The sequence below is a fragment of the Pristiophorus japonicus genome, chromosome 13 (genome assembly GCF_044704955.1).
Source record: "Pristiophorus japonicus isolate sPriJap1 chromosome 13, sPriJap1.hap1, whole genome shotgun sequence".
In the NCBI taxonomy this organism is placed as follows: domain Eukaryota; kingdom Metazoa; phylum Chordata; class Chondrichthyes; family Pristiophoridae; genus Pristiophorus; species Pristiophorus japonicus.
Genome location: NC_091989.1, coordinates 19,845,138 through 19,868,799, shown reverse-complemented (window position 1 = coordinate 19,868,799; position 23,662 = coordinate 19,845,138). Strand labels below are relative to the sequence as shown.

Here is a 23,662-nt window from a genome sequence, read left to right as displayed (position 1 = left end):
GCCCCGCCCTCAACCCTCCAGGTCAGTCCACACAGTTGTTAAGTGACATCTTTTATGAAGGGCTAATGATTATAGATATCAGCACTGGAAGTTTACTGAGTGAAAATCTGCAGTTGATTCCAGAATTAAGTTTATGAATATCACACCTATATTTTAACAGATGAAATTAGATTCTGATAGGTTACTTACTCTATCCCCTTGTATTCCTTGGGGACCCTACAAAGAAAAATAATGTAACATCTTATTAACTCTTTCAGAGCATGCTCCTGTGGACAAGAACTATATTTAGAAAGGTTAATAATAGGTGGCTGACAGAATTACAAAGTGCTAATTCAATCGAGCATGGGTTTAAATTGCACTGTGAGATATTATCCAACAAAGACATCGTTGCTTCAGGTTAACATGCTGTATCTGCTCTTCTTTCGAAGGCATTAACTTGTTTATTTTAAATGGGTTAACATTTGTTACTAAAATTATACAGCATGATTTTGTCTTACTAGACTGTGACAAATGAGGGTATATTAACAACTGCTTTAATAAATGCACTTCTTACAGTGTTTTCTGTTGAATTAAATCCAGTTTCAATCAAATTCTGCTAAGCTATAAGCAATTCTATTATTATTCAGCAAGTACAATATTCCCTTTCGAGATCTTCAATCCCCTTCATTCAGCAACTGGAACAAATATGTTATGTTTTTTGTTGGGGTTGATGCACTCAGGCATGTGACCACCAATTCAAAATGGCCGGCCTGGCAACTATTTGGGTTTTTAACTAATTCTATATTATAGTTAAAGGGTTTCATGTTCTAAATGTAACGCTACTTTAAATATATAAATGAAAGCTCGTTTAGATGGCTACAGTAAAGAGCGATATATCAGTACAAGAACATCAGAAAGATGGAACAGGGCCTATCAAGTCACAATCCATGTACACTCCACTCGATTGCGGCCAATTTAATATCCTGAGGAAAGAGTTCTGCATAATCTCTCCCTGTCCCCTCCCAGACGCTGAAATCCCTATCTAACCGAACATCCCACATTATGGGGAAGAAATTGGACGCGGCAAGCATTGGGGAGTAAGTCAGTGGAGCAATCGCTCCATGTGCTGATCTAGAACCGGTCTGGGCCAGTCCATGTACCGGTCTGGGCCGGTCTGGGCCGGTCTGTGCCTGTGCCAATTCCGGAACCGGAGCCTCAGCTTCATTGAAGCGGCAAGCTGTGAGCACCAGTTGAGCGTCCGTAATAGATCGGCGGTACCATCGGCAGCAATTTAGGCCATCAGCAGCTTCCAGATAGGTCCTGCAAGCGGGTGGGGGGGTGCGGGTAATGCGGAGAGGGCTGAGTCTGGGTCAACAGTGAACCTAAGGTAGGTGCTACGAGGGGCAGGGGGTGGTGGGTTGATGATGCTGAGAGGGGGTGAGCCCAGGCTGACAGGCACCCTCAGGTAAGTGCTCTCCTGCACCATGCCCACCCCTACTGGGAAGGACCCATCGGATCTTGCATGGCACACATTTCGTCTAGTTGCTGTCCAACTTCACATTGTGCTCCTACGACCAGCGTGGGAACCCGATTTACATAACCAAATCAGCCTGTTTTGAGGTGGTGGGGGTGGGGGGGGGTGGAGTCCCGGGCGACTGATTTATTTTTGTGTGAGGTGCTAATCCAGGGTCAATCGGTCACAGGTGATCGCCACCACATTCTGGACCCTATTTGGCCTATTTCATGCCCGAAAAGCGAAAATTCAATTTCTCCGCCCACTATATTCGATTGATCTGTTAGCCACATTGGTCCCAGCAGCTCAGGGACCATCCTATTCCACACAGCACTAAATGTTCTCTATCTGTACTTAACCTTGTAACCCTCAATCCTGCTTCTCTCCACATATCCATCCAGCTCCATTTTAAAGTTGTCTAGCATTCCAGCATTAATGGTGTCTTTTTTTCGGTCCTATATCCAAATGCTTAGATTCCCTATTTGAAAGGCCAGTCTATCTCCAGGACCATGAAAAAGGGGGAAATGGTTTGAATAACTATTGATTGACTTGAATTCCTTACCCTGGGTCCCGGTGAGCCAGGTGAGCCTGTGCGGCCTGGTCGCCCTGGGAGGCCTGGGATTCCGTCTTTTCCTGGTAGGCCCTGCATGGTTACAAATCAGTACAATCTTCACAAATAATTTCCAACCATCTAAATTAAAATTATCACCAAAAATACTCGGACTGAATAAAAAATATTCACCTTCTATAAAAGCCGGCTGACTTGTTTCTCATTTTTTCAGTACAACTTTTGTTTTTTTAAATAGAATCTGAGGTAAACATTTTTTTTTTTAAACGGAGACACCTCAAGTGACGAGCCAAAGCCCACAATGCAGTTGGCAACTAAGTCTTAAACGAGGAGAGTGGACGAGGTGAACCATTAGAACAGGAGGAGGTCACTCAGCCCTTCGAGCCTGTTCTGCCCATTCAATTTGATCTTGGCTGATCTGTATCTAGATTCCATCTATCCACTTGTAATGTATTTGCTTCATGGGTTCTTTGCTTAAGAATTCATAGAAACACATTGCTATTAAGAATTAGTTGGTTTATTAGCAAAGGTTTAACAATCACATTACACATTACCAGTTCATCCACCAGGCTCACAACCACCTGCCGCATTGTGGATCCCCCAAACCCAACTGGCTGGGGTTTTATTGAGTCTTGTGAACATCACATGACTGGCTAAACTACTCACAACTCAACAGCTCTATAACTATTTTTGTTGTATCTCAAAACAAGTGCCCCCTGATTAAAGCGGGGGGGGGGTCACACTCCAAAAACTTTCAATCAAGTGCCCCCTTGTTTTTTGAGGGGTTTTTAGGGCATCTGGTTAAAAGGGGGGGGGCACTAAAACCAACAAACTTCAACAAATTAAACTTTAGATATTGTGGTTCAAATTAAAATTTGGTTGCCGAGGGTGATGATGCACTCCAGTCCCTCCAGCGCCCACCTTTCGCGGAAGGCCGCGAGCGTGCCAGTGGACACAGCGTGCTCCATCTCCAGGGACAGCCTGGCTCGGATGTAACTGCGGAAGAGAGGCAGGCTGTCGGGCTGAACGACCCCCTCGACCGCCCGCTGTCTGGACCGGCTGATGGCACCCTTGGCCATGCCCAGGAGCAGTCCGACGAGAAGACCTTCCGACTGGCCCGCTCTCCTCCGCACAGCGTGCCCAAAGATCAGGAGTGTGGGGCTGAAGTGCAACCAGAATTTGAGGAGCAGCCCCTTCAGATATTGGAAGAGGGGCTGCAACCTCACATACTCAGTGAAAACATGGAACACGGACTCTTCCAGATTGCAGAAATTACAGGCGACCTGGGAGTCAGTGAACCGACTTAAAAACTTATTGCACGGGACTGCTCCGTGCACCACCCTCCCAGGCCAAGTCCCCGATAAATAGACGGAGGACTCCCGCATAGAGTGCACTCCATCGGGGACCCCCGCCTCCTCCGGATGGCAAGATGGTGCACCATGGCGTGTCCGGACGGCAGACGAGGATGGCAAGGTGGAGCGTGTGCAAGAGCAGCCCGTACAGGAAACCCCTCCGCTCAGAACTGAAAGGCACGGAGGGGATTTCCCGGGGGAAGCTCAAGTTGTGAGGTCAACAGCTCTACAAACCTGTGAGCATCCTCATAGGTGTATACATTACACCCGCATTACATTCTTATCCCTTAATACCCTTTGCCTAACAAAAACCTATCAGTCTCAGTTTTGAAATTTCCGATTGTCCCCCGGCCTCGACAGCGTTTTGGGATGAGCGTTCCAGATTTAGTGATCAGCAGGTGACGCCAACCTCGAGTTTTAAGGGAAGACCGAGGGAGGTGAGGCATTTCTAAGTCTTCACACCCTGAAAAGGAATGAGTTAGAGCGCGGGTCAGTTCAACAAATCTCGATTTCAGCACAGTGGAGAAGGTTTCTATAATCATTTGATTTAGACAAATCAGAAGCATGTTCTTTATTTCACTACTGTTAGCAGACAGAGGAGATCTCCCCCCAATGGTCTAGTATAGAGGGGAAGAGTTTGTCAGACTGCATCATTGAAGATTGGAAGTACTGACCATAGTTTTGATGTAATAGGAAAAGACAACATTTGCAAAAGAGAGAGAAGTTGGGAGCAGGGGCGAGAGAGGACAATCAGACAACATACTTTTCTTGTACCCTATCCAGGAGTGTGATAGAGATGATGGAGCAGCCTCCTCATTTATGGACAGTGTAATGCTATCCACTGTGTAACTTGGCAGTCGGATATTACAATCTGGTACCTTTGCTGTCATTGAGTATTGAAGAACTCACTGACAGCAGGCTAATTTATGGGAAGCAATGTCTTATTTTCTCTCATCCATAAAAAAGAAAGAACTTGGATTTACGTAGTAAAAACACAAAATGCTGGAAACACTCAGCCGGTCAGGCAGTATCTGTGGAGAGAGAAACCGAGTGAACGTTTCTGGTCGATGACCCTTCATCAGAACTATAACAGGTTTTAAGCAAGTGTAGGGGCAGGGAAAGCAGGGAGGGAGAAGAAAGAACAAAAGGGAAGGTCTGTGACAGGATGGAAGGCAGGAGAGATTAAAGGGCAAAAGGTATGAATTGTACAAAGCAAAAGGAGATGGTAAAGGGACAAGAAACATGGGTCTGGTTATCGACCTGAAACGTTAACTCTCTTTCTCTCTCCACAGATGCTGCCTGGCCTGATGAGTATTTCTAGCATTTTCTGTTTTTATTTCAGATTTCCAGCATCCGCAGTGTTTTGCTTTTGCATTTATGTAGCACCTTTCACAACCACAGGATGCTCCAAAGCGTTTGTGCCCATGGTTTCCTGTCTATTAGTTAATGGGCGAAAGATTGGGCTCCCAGTTTGCACCAGGAGTTGACGTGTCAGACTTATAATCACATTGTTACTCAGTCTGTTTAAAAGGACAGGGTCGGATGAAGAACACCCTTTGGCACTCCCAGAAAACAGAATGCGCTGCCCGTTTACAAACACAGTTGATATAAGTTGCCTGCAAACACACACACTGCGCAGTGATGTTGCGGTGATGTCACTGTGATGTCATGGTGATGTAACCAACGCACGTCCTGCTTCACCCCCACCATCAAAATAATAAATCGTTTGTCAAAATACTTTCCTGAGAAGGGACCTGCCTTTTAATGGTACCAGACTCACAAAAAAAACCAAAATGGAATCAGAGTCTCTCAGGGACCAATGACCAATGGTTTAGCGGCACCAATCGGTATAGAGTCGTAAAATGATACAGCACAGAAGGAGGCCATTCGGCCCATCGTGCCTATGCCGGCATTTTGAAAGATCTATCCAATTATGGCCACTCCTCTATGTAAAGTCCTGTCCCCTCAGTACAGATTCACACAAGGCATGTAGTGAAGTCAAGGTCACTCTGGACCTACACCTTTATTTCACAGCTCTGGAATGCTGCACTTGCCTGAGACCTGTGCTTATATACCTGTCTCTTGCAAGTGCACCCCTGGTGGTAAAGTATGCTGGTGGTTACAGGTCATATCTTATTACAGTCATGTATAGCATGTTAGGATACAGTTATATATAATAATGTAAGATACATGACATCATCCTCCCCCAAGGTCTTATTGTCTTTATAGGTTCAGTCTCTCAGGTGGTCTACGCTCTCGCGTGGAGCGTCTGAGTTGTGGTTCCGTTGTTTGCCTTGGTGTCTGTTTTTCTTTGGGTGTGGTTGCTGGTATCTCGCCTGGGCTGTCTGTTTCAATTGGTGTGATTGTTGTTGACTCGCCTGGGCTGTCTGTTGCGATTTCCCTTTCCTCAGGTTGTTCCCTCTGTCTGTCCACCAGGTGTGGTGCGAGTTGCACATTGTAGTCTGCCTCTGGTTCCACATTGTTGGTAAATCTGCTTTTGACTTGGTCTACATGCCTCCAGCAGGTTTTGCCATTGTCTATTTGTACTACCAGTAGCCTGGTTCCTTCCTTGCCCATTACTGTCCCTGCAAGCCATTTGGGACCCCTGCCATAGTTTAGTACAAACACTTTGTCCCCTATCTCATTCCATCTTCCCCTCGAATTTTTGTCATGGTACTCAGTCAGTTTACGGCACTTTGCCTCAATGATTTCGTGCATGTCTGGGAGGATTAATGAGAGCCTTGTTTTTAAAGTCCTTTTCATCAACAGTTGCGCGGGGAGGATCCAAGTCATTGAGTGCGGACGAGACCTGTATGCCAACAGCAATCACGACAGGCGACCCTGCAGCGTGGGACCTTGGATTTTAAGCATGCCTTGTTTAATGATTTGAACTGCTCTCTCCGCCTGGCAATTGGAGGCCGGCTTGAACGGTGCCGTCTTGACGTGATTTATGCCGTGGTCAATTATAAAGTCTTGGAATTCTGCGCTGGTGAAGCATGGACCATTGTCACTGACCAATATGTCAGGGATTCCGTGCGTTGCAAACATGGTTGCGAGGCTCTCCACAGTGGTGGAGGTTGTGCTCGAGTTTAAAATGGTGCATTCGATCCACTTTTAAAATGCATCTACAACTACGAGGAACATTTTGCCCATGAATGGGCCCGCATAGTCTACGTGCACCCGCGACCACGGTTTGGTAGGCCAGGGCCAGGGGCTCAGTGGAGCCTCCCTGGGAGCATTGCTGAGTTGGGCACAAATGGTGCACCTTCAGACACAGAGCTCCAAGTCCGCGTCAATACCAGGCCACCAGACGTGGGATCTGGCTATGGCCTTCATGAGAACGATCCCTGGGTGCTCGCAGTGGAGCTCCCGAACAAATGCCTCTCTGCCTCGCAGAAGCATGACTACTCGGCTGCCCCACATCAGGCAGTCTGCTTGGAGTGATAGCTCATGCATACGCCTGTGAAAGGGTTTTAATTCCTCGGGGCAGGCATCGCAAGCCTCTGCCCAGTCACCAGTTAGGACACATCTTTTTACTAAGGATAACGTGGGGTCGCTGGCCGTCCAGGCTCTGATTTGGCGAGCCGTCATGGGCGAACCTGTGGACTCAAATGCATTGATTGCCATGACTATCTCACAGTCCTGTTCATCAGTCCCTTCCGTGGTCGCCAGGGGTAGCCTGCTGAGTGCGTCGGCACAGTTGTCTGTACCTTATGGCATAGTCGTAGGACGCCAGCATGAGTGCCCACCGTTGAATTCGCGCCGAGGCGTTGGCGTTTATTGCCTTGCTCTTGGATAGGAGGGACGTGAGGGGCTTGTGGTCGGTTTCTAACGCGAACTTGGCCCCGAAAAGGTATTGGTGCATCTTCTTGACACCGTACATGCACGCGAGCGCCTCCTTCTCCACCATTCCGTACCCGCGCTCCGACCACAAAAGTGACCTGGAGGCATAAGCTATGGGTTATAATTTGCCCGCACTATTGACATGTTGCAAAACGCACCTGACCCCATACGCTGACGCATCGCATGTGAGAACTAACTTTTTACCTGGGTCAAAGAAAGTCAAAACAGTGTTGGAACACAGAAGGTTACATGCCTTATTGAAGGCGCGTTCCTGGGCACCCCCCCAAAACCAATCGCACCCCTTCCTGAGTAGCACGTGGAGAGGCTCCAGCAGCGTGCTTAAGTTCTGCATAAAGTTCACAAAGTAATTGAGTAGCCCGAGAAAGGCGCGCAGTTCTGAGACATTCCGGGGCCTGGGTGCCAGGCGAATTGCTTCTGTTTTGGACTCTGTTGGGGGATTCCATCACCGGCAATCCTTCTGCCCAAAAATTCAACTTCGGGTGCGAGAAACAGGCACTTGGATTTCTTGACTCGTAGGCCTACCCGATCCAACCGCTTTAGTACTTCCTACAAATTACGGAGATGGGAGTCGGTGTCCCTGCCCGTGATAAGTATGTCGTCTTGAAATAAAACCGTCCCCGGGATGGACTTGAGTAGACTCTCCATGTTGCGCTGGAATATGGCAGCTGCCGACCTGATGCCGAATGGGCATCGATTGTACATGAAAAGGCCTCGATGTGTGTTGATGGTGGTGAGTAGCTTGGATTCCTCGGTCAATTCTTGCATCATATACGCAGATGTGAGGTCTAATTTTGAGAAAAGTTTACCTCCAGCTAATGTGCTAAATAATTCCTCCGCTCTGGGCAGCGGGTACTGGTCCTGTAGGGAGACTCTGTTTATGGTAGATTTGTAATCCCCACAGATTCATACGGATCCATCAGGCTTCATGACTGGGACGATGGGACTTGCCCAGTCGCTAAATTCCACAGGTGATATAATGCCTTCCCGCAGAAGCCTGTCTAGTTCGTGTTCAATCTTTTCCCTCATCACATAGGGTACAGCTCTGGCCTTGTGATGGACCGGTCTGGCATCCTGTGTGATGTAGATTTTGACTTTGGCCCCTTTGAAAGTGCCCACACCTGGCTGAAAGAGATGTTCAAATCGCTTTATAACTGTTGAGCAAGAGGTCCGTTCCTCTAATGACATGGCATGGACTTCATCCCATTTCCAGTTTAGTTTTGCCAGCCAGCTTCTCCCCAGCAGAGCTGGGCGGTCTCCAGGGACAATCCACAGGGGAAGTCGGTTCACTGTCCCTTTGTGTGTGACAGAGAGCATGGCGCTGCCGAGGACTGGTACGATTTCTTTGGTATAGGTCCTTAGTTTGGTGTCGACCCTTGTGAGTTTTGGTCTGTCTCTTTTATGCGGCCACAGTTGTTCAAATTGTTGAGCGCCCATGAGAGATTGACTCGCTCCCGTATCCAGCTCCATGTTGACAGATATCCCGTTGAGTAGGACCCTCATCATTATAGGAGGCGTCCTGTTGTAGGAGCAGCGGCCATTGATCGTGTTGACCCACTGTACATCGGTGTCCCGGGTACTGTCCCCACCATCTTCTGGTCCGCTTTCCGACCCATCCGATTCGTATACCAGCCGAGCTGCCGTTTTTTTGCACATGTGGGCCAAATGCCCTGTATATTCACAATTTCTGCAAACAGCCTGCTGAAATCGACATCCCCTTGACGAGTGCCCACCTCCACACCTCCAGCACAGACCTGTTCCATTGTTCAAAGTGTTCCCAAAGAATGAGCTGCGTCTGGCTGATCTCTCTTGAGCTTCTCTCAGTTTGTAGTTAATTGCTCGCATTGTGGGCTGATGAGGTGTGAACGGCCATTCCTGTGGCCCTTGATGGCTTCTGCCTGCTGTCGAGAGCCTCTTCTCCCAGTTTTGTCTGTGTGTGGGGGTAGCAGCTTGTTTAGTGCTGTGAACTTCTTGTTCCGATATTTCGTTAGTTGTCGTACCTGCATTGTAAATCAACCTCGTTTCTTATTCTCCTACCAAGAATGTCTGTGCAACCAGTGCTGCAGCCTCTAAGGTCAGGTTCTTGGTCTCTATGAGCTTTCGGAATATGCCTGCGTGTCCTATTCCTTCAATGAAAAAGTCTCTCAACATTCTCTCCTCAGTTCATCGGAGAACTCACATAAACTAGACAACCTCCGAAGTTATGCCACGAAGTCGGGTATGCTCTGGCCCACACAGCGTCTGTAGTTGTAGAACCTGTGTCTGGCCATGTGTAGGCTGCTCGCTGGCTTAACAGGTGGTCTCTTACCAGTGTGCTCAATTCTTCAAACGACTTGCTTGCTGGTTTCTCAGGGTACCAACAGATCCTTCATTATGTTTTCAAGCCACAGCTGGTCAAGAGATGGGCTCTTCTCTTGTCTGCCTTATCGTCGCCTAACCAGTCTTTGGTTACAAAGCTTTGCTGGAGCCTTTCTATAAAGTCCTCCCAATTGTCTCCCGCATTGTACTTTTCATCTGATCCGTTGTTCGCCATTCTGTGGATTCTGTAATCCCGTAACTCGTCGCCCCTGTAAAGTCCTGTCCCCTCAGTACAGATTCACACGAGGCATGTAGTGAAGTCAAGGTCACTCTGGACCTGCACCTTTACTTCACAGCTCTGGAATGCTGCACTTGCTGAGACCTGTCCTTAGATACCTGTCTCTTGCAAGTGCACCCCTGGTGGTAAGGTATGCTGGTGGTTACAGGTCATATCTTATTACAGTCATGTATAGCATGTTAGGATACAGTTATATATAATAATGTAAGATACATGACACTCTGCTCTTTCCCCACAGCCCTGTATTCATTTCCGTTTCAAGTATTTATCCGATTCCCTTCCGATAGTTACTACTGAACCTGCTTCCACCACCCTTTCAGGCGGTGCATTCCAGATCACAACAACTTGCCGCATAAAAATAATTCTCAGTGTAATGTACGCACCTGTAGGTATGCTCACAGGTTGGTTGAGCTGTTGAGTTGTGAGTGGCTTAGCCAGTCACGTGATGTTCACAAGACTCAATAAAACCCCAGCCAGTTGGGTTTAGGGGATCCACAATGAGGCAGATCGTTGTGCGCCTGGTGGATGAACTGGTAATGTGTAGTGTGATTGTTAAGCCTTTTGCTAATAAACGAACTAGTTCTTAATAGCAACATGTTGCTATGAATTTCTAAGCAAAGAACCCATGCAGCAAATACATCGCCCCTCTGGTTTTTTACCAATGACCTTAAATCTTTGTCCTGCCACTGGAAACAGTTTCTTCCTGTTTGCTCCATTAAAACCCATTATAATTTTGAACACTTCTATTAAATCTCCCCTTAAGCTTCACCATTGTAAGGCGGACAATCCTAGCTTCGCCAGTCTCTCTACGTAACTGAAGTCACTCATCCCTGGTAACTGGGTTATTTCTGCTCATCCAAGGCTAGGGATCCAGCTCTGCTGCTCAGTCATGTTCAGTAATAGAATGAAAATAGAATCGACGGCAGTGCTTACCCTTTCTCCTTTTTCTCCCTTATCAGCGAATGCAAATGAATCGTATCCCCCGCTTGTCTGTAAGCCCGTGAAGCCTTGCTGGCCCTGAAAGGTACGGGAGTACAGCTTGTTAGCAGAGTGATCCGTCTGCTCACTGTTAACACTGGTTAAAGCTCTATCAGCTCAGCGAGTCAAGCAATACTATTCAGCCAATAGTGTGCAAAGGAAGGTCACTTGTGCATGTACCGAAGGGCAGTCAGCGCACCCGGAACCATGTTTTAACGTGAGTCAGGAGTGGAATGGAAAATCAAATCAAACACACACTGTACCCAACCACAGGTAGATTATTTTTTCACAAAAACCCAAAACACAGGCGAGATTTCAAGGCAGTATTGTCTCATCCTCTCAATGAGACTAATGTTTTGGTCATCCCTTGGAGGAGTACGATGCTGTCTGTTTGATCGCTCCCTCTGCTTTAGTTGACTTTAGTCCATTGAAAAAAAAGTCACATCCTATCCAGTTAGCACAGATTTCACAGGCACTCACCGGGATTCCTGGAGGGCCCATTTCACCCTGGAAATAAGAATGAAAGACTTTAGAGAGACTGTCGTCCGCTACATGTCTGTCTATTTGTCAGAGAGTATCCGTGCTGGGGTCGAATTCAAACTCGCACCCAGTCTCTGCATCAAACTCAAGTTCAGGTGCCGTGCAGGCCAGATGCAGAGTGAAGCACTTAACCTGGAGCTCACAACACCTCTCGCTGCACCATGTTTACGTTTCCCACTATCCCGAGAAAGTTCCCAACTTATTGCCTTATCCAAACACATTCCCGAGCCAGGGAGCAACATCCTCCAAATGTCCAGCACAATGAAGATAGTCAAGATACTGCACCGCCTTACCTCAGTTCACAGAACTCATTGAATACAGAGCCACTCTGTGCGAAATATACCTTGGCCCAGTGCCTCCAGTTCATGGTTAGACCGCATCACTTAATGAATGAGGCTGCAGTGAGACAATCTGCACATTACTGTTTGTCGAAATCTGATTTGTGTGTTAAAATGTCTGATTAGGCCAGTGGGTGAACTAACATTCAAATATGTTTCACAGTATCGTGATTATTGATTAGAATAGGTAATAGATTAAAACAATTATTGATTACTAGAGCTTAAGGACTTGATAGATTGAAATATAGATGTACATCTATATATAGTTAAATAGGGAGATAGAAGGGCAAACAGACATATACAGGTAGATAGAAATATCTATAGATATGAGGGTAAATAGATAAATGGCTCTATTAATAGTTAGTTGGATCCATAGATAGTGATATCAGACACGTCACTCATCAGTTCCATTGAGTATGTTGTTTACAGCATCTATCAAGTATAACAAACTTGCTATTGTGTTCCTAACAGACTGCACACAGGGAGGTTAAAGTAACAGTGGCCTCAGTCTTTATTAAGATACTCCAGAGTGAGGAACAGGCCTTAGGGGCCGGCTTATATACAGTTCTCTCAAGGGATGCTGGGATCCCTTGGGACTTCAGGGGATGCACTCCCTGGTGGCGGAACATGGGAGTGTATGCTTTACAGATACACAACATCACTCCCCTGCAAAGTCAAAGTGAAAACTATTTACAAAGTGAGGCGGTCGGGAGCCTTTCTTTCCCTGGTGGATCGCCTCGGTACAAATGTCTGTTCTGGTGAGTTGGCTGTGCCCTCGCTGGGCTGGTGTGTTGTTGGCTCTGCAGGGCTGCTGAGTGAGCCTGGCCTTGCTGGTCTGTTGAGCGTGATGGGTTCGATTTCCTGGTCCGGGGTGGTGTCGTTGATCCTTTGGGTGTGTGTTGTGGGCTCGAAAAAGGTGGTGTCTGCTGTGGGTTGTTCAGGGCAGTCTGTGAACCGCAGCCTCGTTTGATCCAGGTACTTTCTGCAAATCTGTCCATTGTCTAGTTTGACTACAAACACCCGACTCCCTTCTTTAGCTATCACCGTGCCCGCGATCCACTTGGGACCATGTCCATAGTTTAGCACATACACAGGATCATTCAGATCAATTTCCGTGACACAGTGGCGCGACCATCGTTTACAATTTGTTGCTGCCACCTGCTCTCTATCTGATCATGCAGGTTGGGGTGAACCAGCGAGAGTCTGGTTTTAAGTGTCCTTTTCATGAGTAGCTCAGCCGGGGGCACCCCTGTGAGCGAGTGGGGTCTCGTGCGGTAGCTGAGCAGTACTCGGGACAGGCAGGTTTGGAGTGAGCCTTCTGTGACTCGTTTAAGGCTCTGTTTGATTGTTTGTACTGCCCGCTCTGCCTGCCCATTGGAGGCTGGTTTAAACAGGGCCGAGGTGACATGTTTGATCCCACTGCAGGTCATGAATTCTTTAAATTTGGCACTGGTGAAACATGGCCCGTTGTCACTGACCAGTATGTCGGGCAGGCCGTGGGTGGCAAACATGGCCCTCAGGCTTTCAATGGTGGCGGTGGCGGTGCTTCCCGACATTATTTCACATTCAATCTATTTTGAAAAAGCTACCACCACCACCAGGAACATTTTACCGGGAAACGGGCCCGCATAGTCGACATAGATCCTTGACCATGGTCTGGAGGGCCAGGACCACAAACTTAGTGGTGCCTCTCTGGGTGCGTTGCTCAACTGAGCACACACGCTGCATTGCCGTACACAGGACTCGAAGTCAGAGTCGATACCGGGCCACCACACGTGGGATCTGGCTATCGCTTTCATCATTACTATATCCGGGTGTGTGCTATGGAAATCCGAGATGAACGTCTCCCTGCCCTTTTTGGGCAACACTACGCGGTTACCCCACAACCGGCAGTCTGCCTGAATGGACAGCTCGTCCTTTCGCCACAGGAATGGCTTGATTAGCTCTTGCATTTCAACGGGGATAAGAACATAAGAACATAAGAATTTGGAACAGGAGTAGGCCATCTAGCCCCTCGAGCCTGCTCCGCCATTCAACAAGATCATGGCTGATCTGGCCGTGGACTCAGCTCCACTCCCCGTAACCCTAAATTCCCTTATTGGTTAAAAATCTATCTACCTGTGACTTGAATACATTCAATGAGCTAGCCTCAACTGCTTCCTTGGGCAGAGAATTCCACAGATTCACAACCCTCTGGGAGAAGAAATTCCTTCTCAACTCGGTTTTAAATTGGCTCCCCCGTATTTTGAGGCTGTGCCCCCTAGTTCTAGTCTCCCCGAACAGTGGAAACAACCTCTCTGCCTCTATCTTGTCTATCCCTTTCATTATTTTAAATGTTTCTATAAGATCACCTCTCATCCTTCTGAACTCCAATGAGTAAAGACCCAGTCTACTCAATCTATTATCATAAGGTAACCCCCTCATCTCCGGAATCAGCCTAGTGAATCGTCTCTGTACCCCCTCCAAAGCTAGTATATCCTTCCTTAAGTAAGGTGACCAAAACTGCACACAGTACTCCAGGTGTGGCCTCACCAATACCCTATACAGTTGCAGAAGGACCTCCCTGCTTTTGTACTCCATCCCTCTCGCAATGAAGGCCAACATTCCATTCGCCTTCCTGATTACCTGCTGCACCTGCAAACTAACTTTTTCGGATTCATGCACAAGGACCCCCAGGTCCCTCTGCACCGCAGCATGTTGTAATTTCTCCCCATTCAAATAATATTCCCTTTTACTGTTTTTTTTCCCAAGGTGGATGACCTCACACTTTCCGATATTGCATTCCATCTGCCAAATCTTAGCCCATTCGCTTAACCTATCTAAATCTCTTTGCAGCCTCTCTGTGTCCTCTACACATCCCGCTTTCCCACTAATCTTTGTGTCATCTGCAAATTTTGTTACACTACACTCTGTCCCCTCTTCCAGGTCATCTATGTATATTGTAAACAGTTGTGGTCCCAGCACCGATCCCTGTGGCACACCACTAACCACCAATTTCCAACCCGAAAAGGACCCATTTATCCCGACTCTCTGCTTTCTGTTAGCCAGCCAAATCTCTATCCATGCTAATACATTTCCTCTGACTCCACGTACCTTTATCTTCTGCAGTAACCTTTTGTGTAGCACCTTGTCGAATGCCTTTTGAAAATCTAAATACATCACATCCATCGGTACACCTCTATCCACCATGCTCGTTATATCCTCAAAGAATTCCAGTAAATTAGTTAAACATGATTTTCCCTTCATGAATCCATGTTGCATCTGCTTGATTGCACTATTCCTATCTAGATGTCCCGCTATTTCTTCCTTAATGATAGTTTCAAGCATTTTCCCCACTACAGATGTTAAACTAACCGGCCTAAAGTTACCTGCCTTTTGTCTGCCCCCTTTTTTAAACAGAGGCATTACATTAGCTGCTTTCCAATCCGCTGGTACCTCCCCAGAGTCCAGAGAATTTTGGTAGATTATAACGAATGCATCTGCTATAACGTCCGCCATCTCTTTTAATACCCTGGGATGCATTTCATCAGGATCAGGGGACTTGTCTACCTTGAGTCCCATTAGCCTGTCCAGCACTACCCACCTAGTGATAGTGATTGTCTCAAGGTCCTCCCTTCCCACATTCCTGTGACCAGCAATTTTTGGCATGGTTTTTGTGTCTTCCACTGTGAAGACCGAAGCAAAATAATTGTTTAAGGTCTCAACCATTTCCACATTTCCCATTATTAAATCCCCCTTCTCATCTTCTAAGGGACCAACATTTACTTTAGTCACTCTTTTCCGTTTTATATATCTGTAAAAGCTTTTACTTTCTGTTTTTATGTTTTGTGCAAGTTTACCTTCGTAATCTATCTTTCCTTTCTTTATTGCTTTCTTAGTCATTCTTTGCTGTCGTTTAAAATTTTCCCAATCTTCTATTTTCCCACTAACCTTGGCCACCTTATACGCATTGGTTTTTAATTTGATACTCTCCTTTATTTCCTTGGTTATCCACAGCTGGTTATCCCTTCTCTTACCGCCCTTCTTTTTCACTGGAATATATTTTTGTTGAGCACTATGAAAGAGTTCCTTAAAAGTCCTCCACTGTTCCTCAATTGTGCCACCGTTTAGTCTGTGTTTCCAGTCTACTTTAGCCAACTCTGCCCTCATCCCACTGTAGTCCCCTTTGTTTAAGCATAGTACGCTCGTTTGAGACACTACTTCCTCACCCTTAATCTGTATTACAAATTCAACCATACTGTGATCACTCATTCCGAGAGGATCTTTTACTGGGAGATCGTTTATTATTCCTGTCTCATTACACAGGACCAGATCTAAGATAGCTTGCTCCCTTGTAGGTTCTGTAACATACTGTTCTAAGAAACAATCCCGTATGCATTCTATGAATTCCTCCTCCAGGCTACCCTGTGTGATTTGATTTGACCAATCGATATGTAGGTTAAAATCCCCCATGATTACTGCCGTTCCTTTTTCACATGCCTCCATTATTCCCTTGATTATTGCCCGCCCCACCGTGAAGTTATTACTTGGGGGCCTATAAACTACGCCCACCAGTGACTTTTTCCCCTTACTATCTCTAATCTCCATCCACAATGATTCAACATTTTGTTCATTAGAGCCAATATCGTCTCTCACAACTGCCCTGATATCATCCTTTATTAACAGAGCTACCCCACCTCCTTTCCCTTCTTGTCTATCTTTCCGAATCGTCAAATACCCCTGTATGTTTAGTTCCCAGTCTTGGCCACCCTGCAACCACGTTTCTGTAATGGCCACCAAATCATACCCATTTGTAATGATTTGTGCCGTCAACTCATTTACTTTATTTCGAATGCTGCGTGCGTTTACGTAGAGTGTTTTAATACTAGTTTTTAAACCATGATTTTTAGTTTTGACCCCTCCTGCAGCCCCTTTATATTCAGTGGCCCTTTTGGTTTTTTGCCTTGGGTTTCTCTGCCCTCCACTTTTACTCATCTCCTTTCTGTCTTTTGCTTTTGTCTCCTTTTTGTTTCCCTCTGTCTCCCTGCATTGGTTCCCATCCCCCTGCCATATTAGTTTAACTCCTCCCCAATAGCACTAGCAAACACTCCCCCTAGGACATTGGTTCTGGTCCTGCCCAGGTGCAGACCATCTGGTTTGTACTGGTCCCACCTCCCCCAGAACCGGTTCCAATGCCCCAGGAATTTGAATCCCTCCTTGCTGCACCACTGCTCAAGCCACGTATTCATCTGAGCTATCCTGCGATTCCTACTCTGACTAGCACGTGGCACTGGTAGCAATCCTGAGATTACTACTTTTGAGGTCCTGCGTTTTAATTTAGCTCCTAGATCCTTAAATTCGTCTCGTAGGACCTCATCCTTTTTTTTACCTATATCGTTGGTACCAATGTGCATCACGACAACTGGCTGTTCAAGCTCCCTTTTCAGAATGTCCTGCACCTGCTCCGAGACATCCTTGACCCTTGCACCAGGGAGGCAACATACCATCCTGGAGTCTCGGTTGCGGCCGCAGAAACACCTATCTATTCCCCTTACAATCGAATCCCCTATCACTATCACTCTCCCACTCTTTCTCCTGCCCTCCTGTGCAGCAGAGCCAGCCACGGTGCCATGAACTTGGCTGCTGCTGCCCTCCCCTGATGAGTCATTCCCCTCAACAGTACTCAAAACGGTGTATCTGTTTTGCAGGGGGATGACCGCAGGGGACCCCTGCACTACCTTCCTTGCACTGCTCTTCCTGCTGGTCTTCCTTCCCTAGCTGGCTGTGGACCCTTCACCTGCGGTAAGACCAACTCGCTACACGTGCTACTCACATCATTCTCAGCATCGTGGATGCTCCAGAGTGAATCCACCCTCAGCTCCAATTCCGCAACGCGGACTGTCAGGAGCTGGAGGTGGATACACTTCCCGCACACGTAGTCGTCAGGGACACCGGAAGTGTCCCTGAGTTCCCACATGGTACAGGAGGAGCATATCACGTGACCGAGCTCTCCTGCCATGACTTAACCCTTCGATACACTTAAATTGGTAACAACAATGCTCAAGTTTACTCACTGATATAGAAGAGAAAAAAGAAAAACTACTCACCAATGCTGGCCCAGTTCCCATGCAGTACACAGTTTTTTTACTAGGGACAACAGAGGATCTTGGGTGGTCCAAGTCCTAATCTGGCGGGCCGTGACAGGTGATTTATCATTTTCAAACGCTTCCATGACCATCAACAAGTCTGCGGGCTGCGCCACCATCAACAAGTTTGCAGGCTGCACCATTTCCACCCCTGTGGTGGGCAATGGTAGCCGACTGAGAGCATCCGCACAGTTCTCGGTGCCTGGCCTGTGGCGGATGGTATAGTTATACGCTGATAGCGTGAGTGCCCACCTTTGTATGCATGCTGACGCATTAGTATTTATCCCCTTGTTTTCAGCGAACAGGTATATGAGGGGCCTGTGATCGGTTTCCAGCTCAAATTTGAGGCCAAACAGGTACTGATGCATTTTCTTTACCCCTCTTTCTCAATCATGCTGCAGGCCCTCTCGGCCTTAGACAAACTCCTGGAGGCATAGGCGACAGGTTGCAACTTCCCCGCAACATTAGCTTGTTGTAATACACACCCGACTCCGTACGACGATGCAATATATGCTAGCACAAGTCTTTTACACGGGGGGTTATACAATACAAGGAGCTTGTTGGAGCATAAAATGTTTCTGGCTTTCTCAAAAGCAATTACTTGGTTTTTCCCCATACCCAGTTCTCACCTTTACGCAATAACACATGTAGGGGCTCTAAGAGGGTGCTTATCCCCGGTAGGAAGTTACCAAAATAGTTGAGGATTCCCAGGAACGACCGTAGCTCCGTGGCATTCTGTGGCCTGGGCGCATTCCTGATAGCCTCTGTCTTGGCGTCTGTGGGCCGAATACCATCCGCCGCGATCTTTCTCCCCAAAAACTCCACTTCTGTTGCCATGAAGACGCATTTCGACCTCTTCAGCCGCAGCCCTACGCGATCCAGTCACTGGAGGGCCTCCTCCAGGTTTTGTAGGTGCTCGACGATGTCCCGACCCGTGACCAATATGTCGTCCTGAAAGACCACCGTGCGTGGTACCGACTTGAGTAGGCTCTCCATGTTTCTCTGGAAGATCGCTGCAGCCGACCGCATTCCAAACGGGCATCTGTTATAGATGAACAGTCCCTTGTGCGTGTTGATGCAGGTGAGGCCCTTCGAAGACTCCTCCAGCTCCTGCGTCATGTAGGCCGAAGTCAGGTCGAGCTTGGTGAACGTCTTACCTCCTGCCAGCGTCGCAAATAGGTCGTCTGCCTTAGGTAGTGGGTATTGGTCCTGCAGCAAGAAACGATTAATAGTTACTTTATAATCGCCGTAAATCCTGACCATGCCATCACTTTTGAGTACTGGAACAATCGGGCTGGCCCACTCGCTGAATTCCACTGGGGAGATGATGCCCTCGCGTTGCAGCCCGTCCAGGTTGATTTCCACTCTCTCCCTCATCATGTGAGGTACCGCTCGCGCCTTGTGGTGAATGGGTCGTGCCTCAGGGACCAAATGGATCCACACCTTCACCCCGGAAATGTTTCCAATGTCTGGCTCAAAGAGGGAAGGAAATTTGTTAAGAACCTGGGTACATGAGGCCTCATCGACATGTGATAGCGCTCGGATGTCATCCCAGTTCCAGTGGACTTTGCCCAGCCAGTACCTTCCAAGCAGTGTGGGGCCATCGCCTGAGACAATCCAGAGTGGCAGTTCGTGCACCGTGCCCTCGTAGGTGACCTTGACCATGGCGCTGCCCAGGACAGTGATAAGCTCTTTGGTGTATGTTCTCAGTTTCGTGTGGATGGGGCTCAGGGCTGGTCTGAGTGCCTTGTTGCACCACAGTCTCTCAAACATCTTTTTACTTATGATGGATTGGCCTGCGCCAGTGTCCAGTTCCATGGCTACGGGTAAGCCATTCAATTTTACATTTAGCATTATAGGTGGACATTTCGTCGAAAATGTGTGCACCCCGTGTACTTCAGCATCTGCCTCTTCTCTCTGAGGCTCGAAATTGCTTTGATCCACCATGGACCGATCTTCCTCTGCCACGTGGTGGTTATCAGGTTTTGCAGAGCTTGCATCTCGTCTGCAAGCTCGTTGGAGGTGCCCCATTGTTCCACAGCTCTTGCAAACATACCATTTGAAGCGGCAAGAATAGGCTGAATGGAAGCCTCCATAACGCCAACAAGGTGTGAATTGCCTTGCATTCATCCTTGTTGTGGATTCTGAGTCATCTGGGTCACCCGAGGCCTGCTGGCAGTTGCAGACTCGTGATTTCTGCCCTGTACATTTCTGCTCGCAAACACAGTTCCAGTTAATTTATGAACATTGCGAGCACTTGTGTGCTGAGAGATTTGTTTGGTGTTATCACTGGTGGACATAAACGCCTGTGCTATTGCAATGGCCTTACTGAGGGTCGGTGTCTCTACAGTCAAAAGTTTTCGTAGGATGGTCTTGTGGCCAATGCCCAGTATAAAAAAGTCTCTGAGCATTTGCTCCAGGTAGCCATCAAACTCACATTGTCCTACAAGTCACCTTAGCTCGGCGACATAGCTCGCCACTTCCTGACTTTCAGATCGCAGGCATGTGTAGAACCGATACCTCACCATCAGCACGCTCTCCCTTGGGTTAAGATGCTCCTGAACCAGTGTACACAGCTCCTCATACGACTTATCTGTGGGTTTCACCGGAGCCAGAAGATTCTGCATGAGGCTGTAGGTCGGTGCCCCGCAGACTGTGAGGAGGACTGCTCTCCTTTTTGCAGCGCTTCCTTCTCCGTCCAGCTCATTGGCTACAAAGTACTAGTCTAGCCGTTCGACATAGGCTTCCCAGTCCTCACCCTCCGAGAACTTCTCCAAGATGCCCCCAGTTTGCTGCATCTTTGCGTTGGATTCGTATACGCGTCGCCAGTTGTTGTGTTCGTAACACAGATGAGACTGCACACAGGGAGGTTAAAGTAACAGTGACTTCAGTCTTTATTAAGACACTCCAGAGTGAGGAACAGGCATTAGGGGCCGGCTTATATACAGTGCTCCCAAGGGATGCTGGGATTTATATAGCACCTTTAATGTAGGAAAACGTCTCAAGGTGCTTCAAGTACTTCAAAAGGAAATGCAGTTGGATTAGAAAGGTCAGAGTGCATGTTTATGCTGAGGTGTTGACGGGCATTTGGTTTTGTTTGGGACAGTGCTGCAGGATCAGGGCTCGGTACAGGTCAGGCAGCTGAGCGGCTTCCATCAGCTGGTTGCGGGGGGGTGCACAGCAGGGATACTACGGGGCAGGAGAAAAACGAGGTAAAGTGAGGAGGGATTCAAGAGCAAAGAAGAAGCAGAAAGGAAGGGAGACAGGGGTCAGCTGGGAACGATGTAAACAGATCCAGGGAACGCAAGAGGCAGGGGGAAACTGGAGTATTGGAAACATTGCGAGCGACCTATGCAGACAGGGAAATCAGTGCAATGACATTAAAACACAGGGCAGAGAAACAACCCATTGTAACTCAAACAACAACAACAGCAACATCCCAAGGTGCTTCACAGGAGCGCCATAAATCAAAACGAGCCACATAAGGAGATATTAGGACAGGTGACCAAAAGCTTGGTCAAAGACGTAGATTTCAAGGAGCAACTTAAATGAAGAACGAGAGGAAGAGATGTGGAGAGCTTAGGGAGGGAATTCCAGAGCTTGGGGCCTTGGCAGCTGAAGGCACGGAGTGATTAAAATCGGGGATGCTCAAGAGGCCAGAATTGGAAGAGCGCAGAGATCTCGGAGGATTGTGAGGCTGGAGGAGATTACAGAGATAGGGAGGAGCGAGGCCCTGGAGGGATATAAAAGTCACCAGTTTTGACCGCTGTGATTGTGTTAGGTACAATGTTAAAAAAAATAATTATATATTTTAAATTAGAAATTATGCAGAAGACAAGATAAATATGTGAATACTGTTACCTGCTCTCCCTTGTGACCCTGCAAAAAAAAATATAAGAAACAATTAGTTTGGTTTAAACCTTTAAACAATTTTCCCATTAGAAAAGACTCGGGGGCCGAAATTGAAACCCAGCCCCAAAGGGGGCGCACCTTCCGCTTTTAAAAGTTTTTCTGCGCCCCAATCGGGAGAAATTCATCCCTTTGTTCTTCATTCCCGGCCGGGTCGGTGTTCTGGGCTGCTGCGGAGCGGAAGTGCCCTTGCTGCAGGTTGGCCGCCCCGACCAATCACCAGCGCCGCTGATGACGTAATCTGCAAATTTTGAAACTGTGCCCTGTACACCCAAGTCCAAATCATTAACATATAGCAAGAAAAGCAGTGGTCCTAGTACTGACCCTGGGCAACACCACTGTGTACCTTCCTCTAATCTGACTCTCTGTTTCCTGTCACTTAGCCAATTTCATATCCATGCTGCCACTGTCCCTTTTATTCCATGGGCTTCAACTTTGCTGGCAAGCCTATTACGTGGCACTTTGTCTAATGTCTTTTGAAAATCCATGTACACCACATCAACTGCATTGCCCTCATCAACCTTCTCTGTTACCTCATCAAAAAACTCAATCAAGTTAGTTTTGCCATACTGGATTTCCTTAATTAATCCATACTTATCCAAGTGACTGTTCATTTTGTTCCTGATTATAATTTCTAAAAGCTTCCCCACTACCGAGGTTAAACTGACTGGCCTGTAGTTGCAGGGTTATCCTTACACCCTGTTTTGAACAAGGGTGTAACATTTGCAGCTCTCCAATTCTCTGGTACGACCCCTGTATCTAAGGAGGATTGGAAGGTTATGACCATTACCTCAGCATCCTAGGATGCATCCCATCCTGGTGCCTCATCTATTTTAAGTACAGCCAGCTTTTCTAGTGCCTCCTCTTTATCATAAGAACCTAAGAAATAGGAGCAGGACTAGGCCATACCGACCCCTCGAGCCTGCTCCATCATTCAATAAGATCATGGCTGATCTGATCTTGGCTTCAACTTATCAATTTTTATCATCCAGTATCTCCACTACCACCTCTTGGAGTGCTTTTGATATGATTTTCAATTTCTGGAGACTCCAGGGTTGGCAACCCTACTTCCGACTCCCAATTTCCTAATTGTGTCCCTTGGTACTTGTGTCCCTTGGTACTTGTGCCCGTCGCCGTGTAGTGAACAATTTTCCTGGAGGTGACTAGTTACCATGAGGGTAAAATTCACCTTCACAGCGGGGTGGAGGTGGGTGCAAAACTGACAGTAGCATATTGGGGGCCCGTTATACACCCCACCTCACTGAAGTCAATGGCAAGGGAAATCGGGGCCTGGTGTAGAACAGATGGCAGATCCACTACTGCCCAGCCAAAGGTGAATTCTACCCCCTATGACAGAGAACTTGGTGACATGTTTTCAAGCTTCACACCTCCTTCAGAAACTTACCTTCGAACACTGGGCTGCACAGGGACCTTCTGGCTTTCTGACATCTTCAAGTTCACGCTTGGAGGCTTCGGATATTACCGACTCCGTTTGCTGATTGTCCGTGTAGGAACTGGCTTCAGGTCCACCTTTTTTAAGGTACTAGAAAACACACGAGTGATCAGATACCCGGCACGGCAACCCAACCAAAAAACTAACTGGGGGGAAAAATCAATGCACTGAGATGTAATATCATTAGTTGCCCTAGTAACCAACCACCATGGGCTGTGTTAGGGTGTGAACTCATGAACAAAGATAAAACTACAATACACGTGAACAGCATTTCTTTAACGTTCAGTTGTTAAACTTGCATGGAAAAAAACGACAAGTCTGGGTTGAATTTACAGCACATTAGGCAGCGAGCAAGCTGTGGCAAGCACCATTCTTCTCCATGTGTGTGCTCTGTGTCTGTGTGTTTGTCTGTGTCTGTGTGTGTGTTATCAGAGGCCTGGCGTGAGCGGG

General features: G+C 47.4%; 1 protein-coding gene across 1 annotated transcript in view; it reads right to left on the bottom strand.

Moving 5' to 3' along the window:
* col7a1l (collagen type VII alpha 1-like) overlaps positions 1–23,662 on the bottom strand; it is a 505,550-nt gene that overhangs the window by 353,749 nt on the left and 128,139 nt on the right. The window contains exons 23-28 of the mRNA XM_070898381.1: positions 23,165–23,302; positions 21,712–21,729; positions 11,328–11,354; positions 10,803–10,886; positions 2,055–2,135; positions 190–216 (exon numbers count right to left, since the gene is read on the bottom strand). Of these exons, the coding sequence (XP_070754482.1) occupies positions 190–216; positions 2,055–2,135; positions 10,803–10,886; positions 11,328–11,354; positions 21,712–21,729; positions 23,165–23,302 (375 nt within the window). The remainder of the gene's footprint in view (positions 1–189; positions 217–2,054; positions 2,136–10,802; positions 10,887–11,327; positions 11,355–21,711; positions 21,730–23,164; positions 23,303–23,662) is intronic.